Genomic DNA, 13,220 nt, shown 5'->3' with positions numbered 1-13,220 from the left:
AGATGTTCCAAAAAAAAAAAAAGTTGACTGAATAGGGAATAAAAGGGTTGCCCATAATGGTTCCTTCTACTTATTTATTCAGTTTATTCTTCATAGTAAAACATCTCTATTTGACAACAAATTTGAAGAACTGCACAATATTTGGAATATTTATCTCTAGATTTTCTGCTAAGTGTCATAATATATATGACGAATTTTTTTTTTATTGTTTGATCTAATGACATAACTCCTAGATAATGTTACTTCATATAAAAAAAAAAAATGGTCAAAAGTCTTAAAACATATGCTAGATTACCTTTTGAGATATAATGCTGATTCTGTTAGCAGTCCCAGTTATAAAATTGCCAAATTCCTGACTAACATTGTCCATCCTCTCACAAGCCATTCAAAATACCACAGAATTACTTTCCAAAATTAAAAGATTTAGAACATTTCCTTCTGACTCCTTTTCACTAATGTATCTTCGCTGATGCCTTCTAATGTGTTTATCTCTTAATTTTCCTGTCAATGTTGTGGAGCTGTTCAAAGTTGTAGTCAAATCCAGATATTTCACTTAAAGAATATACCCACTTATGCAAGTGGAAGACACCACCATTAACCAATTATAAAAATAGTTGGAACATTTAAAAGAAAAAAAATTGCAATCACTGTACATCCCAAGCCATCTTTATCAGTCTAATGTGTTGAAGACCTTTTGGGAACACAGATCAATTACTACAAATATTTCTTCAGAAAATCAATTGTCTGATCACTAGGATCAGATTTACTCTTGTTAAGAAATCATAAAAAGAATGAGTCTTTTGATGTTTGCTTTCGATGTAATCTTGGACATTCTCTTTCCACATCAGTCTACTGCAAACCCACTATTGCCAGATGCTGTATATGCAAGTCTTTCAGCTCATCATGTCTCAATCATATCAGGAGGGGTGATATGATTGAGACATTTAAATTGCTGAAGGGTTTTTATAAGATTGATCCAGAAGATATTTTTGAAAATATGACTGGTGGTGGGAGGACTAGGGGCCATGCATGGAAGCTGGGCAAGAGCGTGGTTGACAAGGGTGTTAGAGCTAGGTTTTTTACTTGGAGAGTGGTGAATGAGTGGAATAAGCTTCCAGAGTCTGTTGTGGGTGCTACGACCGTGAATGAGTTCAAGGCAAGATATGATAGATACTGTGTGAATGCTGAATAGTTGTTCCAGACATGATGTTAGGGCCTCCCTCGATGAGTCTGTCGACTCCTTGGAGTTTCCCTGAACAATAATAATAATAATAATAATAATAATAATAATAATAATCATCCATTATTGAATTAAAGCTACTGATAAGAGCTTACAATATATGTTCTTCTGAAGAACTTCTCAATGTCTATAATTCAAAATTGACCATTTCTCTCCTCTTCCTCCAAATTGAGATCAAACCTGCAGAATTCAATTGAAATATTCAATCTGTAAAAGGTACTTCTGAATGTGTTGTGAAGATTCTGAAGAAATTTCAGCTTATTGCTACCTTCAAACCAATCAACCAAATTTGCCAGCTGTTTGATTGCATCCAGTGCTCTTGTAACTTATCTTTCACACAGGCCAGTCAGTTGGAAGATAAATATTAGAAGATCAGTGTTATATTCAGTTGATTAACCACATTTACATCAACATGGATGAAATATATCTCTCCCCATACTTTGTATTGTAATATTTCAATGTAATATCAATGGTATGAAAATTTTAATATGCATGTCTCATCCATTGCAACTTTGACTGGTTAAACCTCATAAATCTGGATTAGCTTAGCGTTGAATGATATGTTCGCTTCAAAGTATTTTTGGATACAGCTGTCCAATGAAAGTTCTGGAGCCCTAATTACATCATCCAGATCTAATTACAACAATGGCCTATCCATCCCTCAAGTTTGGGATATTGGTAATTGCCATTTGCATTAAATAGGGTTTTACACTCACTAACGTCCTAATAGCATAACATTTTTAAAGCTGAAGTGCACGTGACTCCATATAAATAAAAGATAACCACTGTTTAGAGCATGTACTGATAATATTATTTTAAATTACTTATTCTCAAATACATTGAAACATTATGTAATGTATATGAAATATCTATTACATACTTTTCAATTAATAAATTTGTTTTTGCAGTTAAATTATGTGCTTTGTTCTTTAATAAGGTATTGTTAATGCTAAGAGATGCTAGATCATGTACTGATGATACTCAATACTTTGAATTTTTCTTATTGTTTGATTAGTTTTATATGAATACACTGAGAATGTTTTGTATACACAAAATGAAACATATAACTTAATATTCAGTTAATTAAATACCTTATCTGGTTAGCTGTTGATTGCATACAGTGCTCTTGTAACTTATCTTTCACATAGGCCAGTCAGTTGGGAGACAAATATTGGAATATCAGTGTTATATTCAGTTGACTAACCAAATCTACATCAACATGAATGAAATATATCTCTCCTCATGTACTTTGTATTGTAATATTTCAATGTAATATCAATAGTATGAAAATTTTAATATGCATTTCTCATCTATTGCAACTTTCACATGTATACACATCTAGGCTGGTTGAGTGGTTAAACCTCATAAATCTGGATTAGCTCAGCACGGAATGATACATTCGCTTCAAAATATCTTTGGATACAGCTGTTCAAAGAAAGTTCTGGAGCCCTAATTATTGAAGAACAAAATATGTAGTACATATTTTGTTCTTTAAGCCTCACTATAAGATACATTATTCATCGAGCCATATCTATCGAATGAATAATTATCAACTTCAGGGAAATCTGACTTAATAATAACAATACTGAAATGTTTTACCATAATTGATTCATACCAAATATGGAAATTCGTGTTGCAGTAGCATAATGGTTTAAAACAAACACTTGAGCATGAGAATATGAGTGTGGAAAATGTGATTAAGAAAGGGAAACCAGATGTAATTACAGAAGTGGAAGTGTGCCTGACTGACAAAGTAAGAGTTATTATGACTGTAGAAACAGAAGAATTCAGAATGATGAAACAATAGCAAGAGCGATTGCTGAAATGCAAAAGTTGAAGAATGAAATTATTAAGATGAGGAATGAAAGTAGACATATGGTGGATACAAAAGAATAAAATTAAAAATAGTGGAAAGAAAGAAGTAGCAAATGACTCAAGAATAGCACTATATGGAGATTTTATCATAAGAAGAAGCTGGCCATCAAGGTGAAGTATTAGAAGAAATTATCAATCGAGCCAAGAAAAATCCCAGCGAGTTCTTTCGATATATGGCAGAAGGAAAAATGACTATGGGATGATGATACTAGTTGATGAAATTGGCAGATTGGTAACTAATGCAGATGATGTAGTTGAATTATTCAATTATCAGTTTATCAGTGTATTTTATCCTTGTGAAGGCAACATAGGAGAATCTGGAGCATAGAATGTGTGTCAGAGGACGGACTGATGATGATGAATAAGTAGTAAGTTTATGAGGAAAGTAAGTAAAAAGGCAGTAGGATTTGACAATTGCCATGTATCTTGAGGGAATAACCTGTAGAATTAATAATACTTTTAGCGCAGTCATTTAACATTTGTTACAACAGGGCAAGTCCCAGGGGAATGTTAGGTGAGAAATTTTTTTCTATTTCACAAAGGATGGGAGGGGATATGATTAAGGCTGCAAATTATAGACCAATCTGTGTGTCTAGGGTTGTTGTTAAGGTATTAGAGAGTTTGGTAAGAACTAGGATTCAGAATTGGATTGATAATAGCAGTATTCTTTATGATGGTGAGCATAGGTTGGTTAGGATGAGGTCATGTTTCAGCAATCTGCTTATGTATTACAACAAGGTGACAAACTCACTCAATAAGGAGATTATATATGGTGGTGGTGTACTTGAATTTTTGATAGACCTTTGTTAGATTGCCACATGATAACTGTTAGCTAAGCTAAAACATATAGGATTAGATAACAGACTAGTAAGTTGGATAGCTGATTAGCTGTCTGACTGGTATCAGCAAGTTATATATGGAGTGGTGTTCCAAAAGAAGAATGTCACCATCAGAATGCCACATGGACATATTTTGGGACCCATATTGTTTAACTAGCAGTTAATGACATTGGGAATGGCTTAACTGGAGACTTGCTGCTATTTGCTGATGATGAAAAATTGTGAAGGACTATGAAAAGTAGATCAGGCATTGTAGCCTTCCAGGAGGATCTCGATAGACTATGTGAGTGGGCAAATTATTGGAGCTATCAGTTTAGTAGGCAAGGTTTGGAGGATGTACAATTAATGGAGAAATTTTGAAGGAGTTGGAGATGTGAGATCTGGTGGACAGAGACTTGAAGTTTAGGGATCACATTGAAAAAATTGAAAGAACACTCCAGTGGATTATGACAATAATGAGGAGTACATTGATATGCAGAGGCAAAGATATTCTTCCTCACTTTGGTCAGACAATGTATGGACTACCATGCACAAATTTGGTTTCTTGGTTTTCAGGAGGAATGAGAATATATTGGAGATGGTCCAAGAAGGTTTACTTAGTTAGTGTCATGTCTATGGAATGTTAGATATGAGGAGAGATTGAGGGAATGCAACTTACAGAGCCTTGTGAATAGAAGAAGAAGAGGGGATATGATTGAGACATAGGTTGGCGAGAAATTGTTAACAGATTAATGTGGAGAAGATATTTCACAGAGTACAGAGTGGCAAGAGTAGAACTAGAAGCCATCTATGGAAGCTGTATAAGGAGGGTGAGTTAGAAGCAGGGTTCCTTGAGTGGAGAGTGATTGCTGAGTGGAATGCATTCCCTGAAGATGTGGTGAGCATGGAAACAGTGAATGGGTTCAAGGCACTGTTTGATGATCTTTTGACATGGAGTATAGATGTCCCACAATGAGTCCTTTGACTCCAGGGAGGTCAGATAATAATAACAATAATGCTTTTACAAATTAGTATGATTCAGATGGCTTTTTTTATTGTTTTTCAAAAAAATCAGTTTAATTTTTTTTTAAATGAATTTATGGCATGAATGTTTTACATCCATTATGTATTTTAAAATTACTGTTTGCCTATTTTTTCAGGATGTTACATTACTGGACTTTACTTAGAAGGTGCAGCATGGGATAAGGAGCAAGGATGTTTAGCACCAGCAAAATCAAGGGAACTAGTACAGGCACTTCCAATTCTTCAGATTACACCTGTAGAAATTCACAAGCTCAAACTGCAGGTTAATTTTCTTTTCTTTTCTCCTTTAATATCTCATTTTTAGTTTGTTAAAATGTGAGTAGGAAAATCGATGTGAAAGCACCAGTTATCATATGATCACTGATGCAAACCTCAGTACAGCTGGTACTTGGAAAGGTGACAGTCTGGGAGCAGCTGCTATGACAATTTTTGTTTAAGATTGAGCAGAGTAGTTGAAGCACTAGATATGAAGAAGCAAGCAAGGAGTTGGTAGTGGAAGTAGGTATAAATGATCAGGAAGTTGCTGAGGACAGTAAAAGATAACAGTGTGGTAGGAAAAGTAGTCAGCATGTTTCATTAATACCATACCTGGGCAACATGCTGAATACTTTTCCTGAGATGAGACAGCAAACGAGGATCATGAATGGGATGCTATGCTAGCTGAGATGTGTGAAAGGAAAGGAATTAATTTTGTGAATGTGTAAGATGAATTTTAGTGAAGGATGGAACTGTATATAAGAATTGGTCTATATTTTATGAGTAAGCTGGAGAAGCTGTTTGCTGCAGAAAGAGTGATGAACAAAGTGAATTAAAGACCTGAGGAAGCAATAGCTGGTAGATGTGACATGGGTAGGTAAGGTAGGAGAACTTATGAATGCAGAGGCAGGTGGCTTGAGTAAAGAGAATGAAAGAGAAGGAACACAAGACAAACAGGGAAATGGCAGAGGTCAGGGTGGACAGTGAGACACTACATGAGTGAATGATGAATGTATGTCAACTGGGATGACCAGGAATGTGAGGGAAACAAACAGGTCTGAGGAGAGGTGTAAGATCAATGATGATAGAGATGAGTGGAGTGGAGTGGGGTATGGAGGAGTCATATCTGAGGAGATGGATTGGGGAGGCTTCCTATAGAACCAGAAATAAGATAGTGTGTATACTTACAAATGTCAGAAGTATTCAAAATAAAACAAATGAAATCATAGCATTAATAGAATATATTCATCCAAAAATTGTTGGAATAAGTGAGGACGAGATTCTGACAGCAATAATGATGGATGGATATGTTTTTCATGAGGATAGGCAAGGTAGAAGGTAGGGGTGCTGTTCATGGTAGCAGAGGAGTTATCTCCATCTGAGGTGAAGATGAGAGATGCAAACAGTGGTTTTGAAGCAATATGATGTGTGGTGGAGGTGAACAGAATGAGATATCTAGTTGGGTTTTTGCTATAGACCTCTCAATGTGGAGGGTAGCAAGAAGGATATGTATAGACAAATTGGTCTGGCTACTAAGAAAACAGGTGATCATTATGAAGAATTTTAATTATAGTAACATAGACTGGAATTTATTTATTCATATGGAGTTTCCTCCCTTTTTCTCCCCCATCCCTATTGGGGCAAGTTGAGCCCCCTCATGGGGGTTAAGTATTCATGGCTGTCGATATGTTCACAGGGCCAGATTGCCTGCTTGAGGGATGAAAAACGCCAGATAAACTGGCGGAAAAAACCCTACTGCCTGCGCCCAAGACTGGCTAACTTGGCTATGGCTGAGGAAGATCCTTAAATTCCTCATGTCTTCGACGGGAATCAAACCTGGGACACTCCTTCCCCGGTCATGTGGTTGCGAGCGCAAAGCCACTAGGCTAACCACATGGACATAGACTGGAATTATCCCCAATACTGTCTCTTCATAGACTGGAATGAAGAGACAGTATTGGGGACAAATATAATAAATTTCTTTAGTTTTACAGGGACAGCTACCTTAGGCAGTATGTGACAGAATATACATGCAGATCAAGGATCTTGGATTTGATTATGCCATCAGAAGATGTTATTCTAATTGAGATGTTGAATATCCCTCCGGTTGGTGAGTAACCATGAGGGAAATGGCTGAGGTCAGGTGATTACTTGGGTGGTGAGGCATATGGCCAGCCATATGAGAACATCTGTGAAAAAGAAATGTATGTGGAACTGTAAGGCTGGTGATTATGACAAGCTCAGGAGATAGCTTGCAGCTATATCATGGAACGAAGACTTGGAAAGAAAGGAGATCAGTGCTGCTTGGGACTTGTTCGAGGACTGTCTAGCAGAGGCAATGTCTGATTGCATTCCAATCATCAAGAGGTCAAATAAGGTGGGTGTGAAATGGATAGAAGGTATTATGGAGGCAGCATAAGATAAGTGGTGGTGATAGTTAGTTGCATGAGGAATACAAAGACCAAGCAAGAGAGGTAAATCACTTTGTAAGGGTAGTAAAGTGCAGTATGAGCAACAGTTAGCTAATGAAACCAGAAGGAATACCAGGGAGGTTTTTTTCGATAATGGGAATAAAAAATGATTATGTACAGATGATACTGGTGGGAGAGTAGAATGATAATCATTTAGGAGGATATAGTTGATATGTTAAATGAACAATTCATTAAAATATTCCATCCTTGTGAAAGTAACATAATGCAGAACTCGAGAACAATGGGATGGGGATGTGACAGGAAAACTCGCAGTAAACATTTTTACCATAGGAAAATTCGCTGCAAACATTTTGCATTAATTTTTGTAAATAAATAATGGATGCTAAAGGGTATTATAAATTCATTTAAAAGGCAAATCTTTATTAAGGTGAATGTCAGTGATACATAACATAATGAAATCATTTAAAAATTGCACAAATTCAAAGATATGCTGTAAATAATTTACTTTTTGCTGCAGATCGTCAATTCAACAAATCCATCAGTAACATCGCTCATTGGAAAAAATGCTAATGCTATGAAGCATTTAATTTTCATGTTGAATTCAGCATCTGTTTGATAGCATAACTTCAAACCAAAGGCAAGAATTTTGCGATAAAGATTTTGTGCCATATGAAATAAACAATAATTACAAAAATTGTTGATGTAAATATGTTAGAAAAAGCATTGATAGTTGCTTTCTCAAAGTCAACCATTAATGGTTTGCAGGAAGCAAAGCAAAAAGCCACCATGGAATCCTTAGGGGTCTCATGCCAGTCCCAAGCCAGGATAAAGGAGGCAGGTCGGTCAGATGAGTTTCAATGCTCTGACTGTAAAGAAAAAACAAAATTGTTATGTGATGCCTATACGATCAACAGCTTCAGCATACCGGCGCGGACGTCGCCTGGATCAACAAAGTCCACGAGGGTTGGATAGAAAAGTGGGATACCGAAAGGAAACAGAAACTGAAACTAATAATCAGTAGGAACATCGAATGTAAGGACACTTTGAATGGCAGGAAGACTACAATTACTCCACAAGGAAATGAAGAGATATCAATGTGATATACTAGAACTGGCGGAGTTGCGATGGACATCAGCAGGAAAGATAAATAGATGCGAAGTCATATGGTCATGGCATGATACCAAGTATGAAGCAGGAGTTGGTTTCCTTCTTAACAAAAAAGCTAGAAAATCACTCTCAGGCCACAAACCAGTCAATGAACGAATCATCGCATCAAGATTTCAAGCAAAACCATTTAATATATCAATAGTCTAGATGTATGCACCCACATCTGATAGCACGGATGATGATATTGATTTATTTTACAAATATCTGATATAGACAATAGAAACAATACCAAAGCAAGATGTACTAATTATTGAAGGAGATTGGAATGCCAAAGTCAGAATATATAGTGATGGTTGGGAAAGAGTCATGGGAAAATATGATTTTGGAGAAAGAAATGAACGAGGTGAAAAAATGTTAGAATTTGCTGTGGACCACAATATGATGATCTGTAACACAAGATTCCAGCAAAAGGAGTGTAGAAAATGGACATGATGATCAAATGATGGGAAAACCAAGAACATGATTGATATGATTATGACTAAAGGAATATGGATAACATCAGCACAGCAGTGTCGAACTTTTCAAGGAGCAGATATAGACTCGGATCATAGTTTAGTGCTTGCAAATATCAAGTTGAAATTAAAAAAGAAAATGTAAACCCCATCATCAGAAACGAAGAGAGCAAGAATAAGTGAAGCAGAAATAGGAAGAAGGTACAAAACAGTGTTAGAGGAGAAATTTAAAAGTGTAGACAAAGAAAAAAATTCGAATCTAACAGTGAAAGGAGTAATGAAGGTGCTAGAAGATGCAGTTAAAGAAACAGTACCGGAAGAAGAAAAGATCAAGAAGAATTGGATTAGGCAAGAAACAATGAAGTTAGTACAGGAGAAAAGAATTTTGAAGATGAGAAGGCATACATCAGAATAAATATAGAGGACCAATATAGAAGAAGGTGTAATGAGGTGTAATGAAAAATGGAAGAAGAATTAGATCTGGTGAAGATCTAATTCACACAGAATTAATTAAATGGGAAGGAAATAATATCATTCACCATGTCACAAACTTACTAAATCTATGCCTAGAAGAGGGGAAGATACCAGAAAACTGCTACTCTGATACTGTTATTTAAAAAAAGGAGACAAATAAGAAGTAAAGAACTATAGACCAATTAGTATTCTCTCCAATCTGTACAAAATTCTCACAAAAGTAATAACAAACAGGTTAACCCCTCTTCTAGACTTAAATCAACCAGTAGAACAAGCAGGATTCCGTAAAGGCTTTAACACAATTGATCATATTCATGCAGTAAAACAAATAATAGAAAAAGCAGAAGAAAACCAATTGCCTCTCTGTTTGGCCTTTATTGATTATGAAAAAGCATTCGATTCCATCAAAACTAATGCAATAATCAAAGCACTCTAGAATCAGGAAGTTCCTGATTCTGGAGTGCTTTTTCAATTGAAAAAGGTGTCCGACAAAGAGACTCTCTATCACCCAAAATCTTTACAGCAGTCCTTCAAGAAATATTTAATAATATAAACTGGACAACCCTTGGTATAAAAATTAATAACAGAAACTTAACACACCTAAGATATGCAGATGATATAAATTTTGCAAACACTCCAGAAGACCTTAATAGAATGGTAGAAAACATAATAATAGAAAACAATTTCTTGGAAAAAGTCTCTTCATATACATACTTAGGTCATCTCATTGATCTAAACTGTGGACTCCAAAAGGAAATAAATAGGAGAGTTCAACTTGCCTGGGGTGCATTCAGAAAATTGAAAAGCATTTTTCAAAACAATGATGTCCCACTCTGTTTAAAAAGTAAGACATTTAACCAGTGTATACTTCCATTCATCACATATAGTTGTGAAACTTGGTTGCTAACAAAAGCACAGGCAAATAAACTAACAACAACTCAAAAAAAAATGGAGAGGTTGATGCTAGGCATCCCATTAAAAGATAAGAAGCAAAACCCTGGTTAACAAGCCAGACTCACATCACTGACATCATTCTTCTTCACCATAAGCGACTAAAATGGAAATGGGCCAGACATATATCCAGGAGAGAAGATGCATGATGGACCACTATAATAACGAACTGGATTCAAAAAGAAGGAAACGAGGTCGAGGACGTCCTAAAAGAAGGTGGAGTGATGAACTGTCAAAATTTATTGGGAAAAATTGTTCAACTATTGCCAAGAACAGAGAAATGTGGAAAGAACTGAAGGAGGCCTTCGTCTAGCAGTGTACAGAAAATGGCTGAAAAGAAGAAGAAAAAGAAAAGAAGTAATGAGGTGAAAAAAAGCAGTCAGCCAGATAATATGAAATGGTTAGAAGCCCAATGCAGTAATATAGGGAGGTGTGCAAAATGATTAGAACCATTAATAGAAGGTGGCAACCAAAACAGACCACAGTTAAAGACGAAAAAGCAAAGTATTGATTAATAAAGATAAAATTGTACAGCAATTGGCAAGATACTGTAGAGAGTTATATGAAAAAGAGCTAGATTTAGATAACGCTGGGAAATTGACTGAAGAACTGAAGCAGGTATCACCACCAGGTAACGAGTATGATACGGGTGACGTCTGAGCCGGCATGTTGTAGCTGTTGATCGTATACCCATCAGATAACAATCGTGTTTTTTCTTTATGGGCAGAGCATCAACACTCATCTGACTGACCCTCCTCCTTTATCCAGGCTTGGTACTGGCATTCCATGGCAGCTTTTTGCTTTGCTTCCTGGCAAATCAGAATTAACTTACAGCAGATTATTCAGTGTCTGTAAGGTCTTAAAGAGCTTACGTTCATCATTAGATCCTGAAACATTAATGGTCGACTTCGAGAAAGCAATAGGTTGTTTATTTCATATGGCACAAAATCTTTATCGCAAAATTCCCACTAATAATGTTGCCATTGGTTTGAAGTTACGCTATCAAACAGATGCTGAATTCAACACGAAAATTAAATGTTTCACAGCATTAGCATTTTTCCAGTGAGCGATGTTACTGATGGATTTGTTGAATTGACAATCTCCAGCAAAAAGTTAATTATTTATGCAGCATCTCTTTTAATTTGCACAATTTTTAAATGATTTCATTATGTTATGTATCACTGACATTCACCTTAATAAAGATTGCCTTTTTAATGAATTTATAATACCCTTTAGCATCCATTGATTATTTACAAAAATTAATGGAAAATGTCTTACGTTGTAAATGGTTGCGACAAATTTTCTCACGGCAAATTTTCCTAGAACCATATTTAGATTTTGCTAAAGCCTTTGATAGATTGTCACATGACAAGCTGGTAAACTGGGAAAGTTAGCAGTCATGGATATCTGTAAGTTGTGTATGGGGGGAAGTGATATTCCTCAGGTGGAAGTTCACCAGTGGTGTGTCCTAAGGGTTTATTGCTGTTTAATTTGTATGTAAATGATATTGGTAAATGCTTGACTGGTGACATACAGTTCAATGCAGATAATTCAAAATTGGCAAGAACTATGACGAGTATAGTGGATGTTGTAGCCTTGCAAGGAGACTTGAATACTTTTTGACTAGGGGCCAAGATTGGCTAGTTCAACATAGCAAAGTGTAAGATTTTCAAGTCTGAGAAGCAGAAATGGGATGTAGAATTGAAGAAGTGGAGGAGATGAGGGATATTAGGGTTTGATGGATAAGGACCTGAAATTTTGGAGACATTTTGCTATTCTGAAACATCAAAATTTATGCAAGAACATTCTGAGGGGTATACACAGTGGAAGCATGCACTGTAAATTATATTGTGTTTATCCTTTACTCAAGCATAAGCACTTGAAGTAACAGTGCAGTAGGACTTGTAAGTAGACGTAAACAACTTTGCATCAGATTGTCCAAGTATCTCATAATGTACGAGAGTTGTTTGAAAAGTTTGGTTAAAAAATAAGTTAAACGCATTTTTGGAAAAAATCACCTTTATTTCTCAACATAGTCTCCATCGAGGTTTACACATTTGGTCCAGCGAGTTTCCAATTTTTTCATCCCATCTAAAAAGTAGGATTTGTCAAATTGTGCAAAAATAGTCATTGACAGCCTTGATGACATCCTCGTTCAAAGAAAATTTTGTCACACCGAGCCAATTTTTTTAAGTTTGGGAACAACATTGCAATGGCCAATGTGTGGGATAGTGCATTGTCTTGATGAAAGAGCACTTTTTTGTGAGCCAATCTTGGCTATTTTTTCTTCAGTTCTTCTTTTAAACAGTCCAACAATGACGTATAATAGATTCCCGTCTTTATCTTACCCTTTTCCAAACAGTCTATCATAATTCCTTAGGAATCCCAAAAAACAGTGGCCATCACCTTCCCAGCTGACAAAACAGTCTTTGCTTTTTTCAGTGCTCTTTCACTAGGCATTGTCCACTGTTTTGACTGCTGCTTGGACTTAGGTGTGTAGTGGTGGATCCATGTTTCATCTACAGTCACAAATTAATGCAAAAAATCCTGTGAATTGCGATAAAACATTGCCAAATACTGCATTGAAAAGTCTTTTCGCATTCATTTTTGATCGACAGTCAACAATTGTGGCATCTATCGCACACAAAGCTTTTTCGTGTGCAATTTTTTGTGCAGGATATTATACACACATTCAGTTGAGATGCCTACAATCTCAGCTATCTCCTGCACTTTCACTAGGCAGTCTTCCATAATATTGATACCATGAATTTTGTCAATCATTTCCTTCGTA

General features: G+C 36.0%; 1 protein-coding gene across 1 annotated transcript in view; it reads left to right on the top strand.

Moving 5' to 3' along the window:
- Dhc98D (Dynein heavy chain at 89D) overlaps positions 1-13,220 on the top strand; it is a 1,285,966-nt gene that overhangs the window by 1,261,965 nt on the left and 10,781 nt on the right. The window contains exon 65 of the mRNA XM_090406627.1: positions 5,094-5,239. Within this exon, the coding sequence (XP_090262753.1) occupies positions 5,094-5,239 (146 nt within the window). The remainder of the gene's footprint in view (positions 1-5,093; positions 5,240-13,220) is intronic.

This window comes from Typopeltis vanoorti, chromosome 16, assembly GCF_054136105.1.
Source record: "Typopeltis vanoorti isolate ZY-2024b chromosome 16, IOZ_Tvanoo_1.0, whole genome shotgun sequence".
Classification (NCBI taxonomy): domain Eukaryota; kingdom Metazoa; phylum Arthropoda; class Arachnida; order Uropygi; family Thelyphonidae; genus Typopeltis; species Typopeltis vanoorti.
The sequence above is the reverse complement of the archived record's forward strand: the minus strand, read 5'-3'. Positions and strand labels throughout refer to the sequence as shown.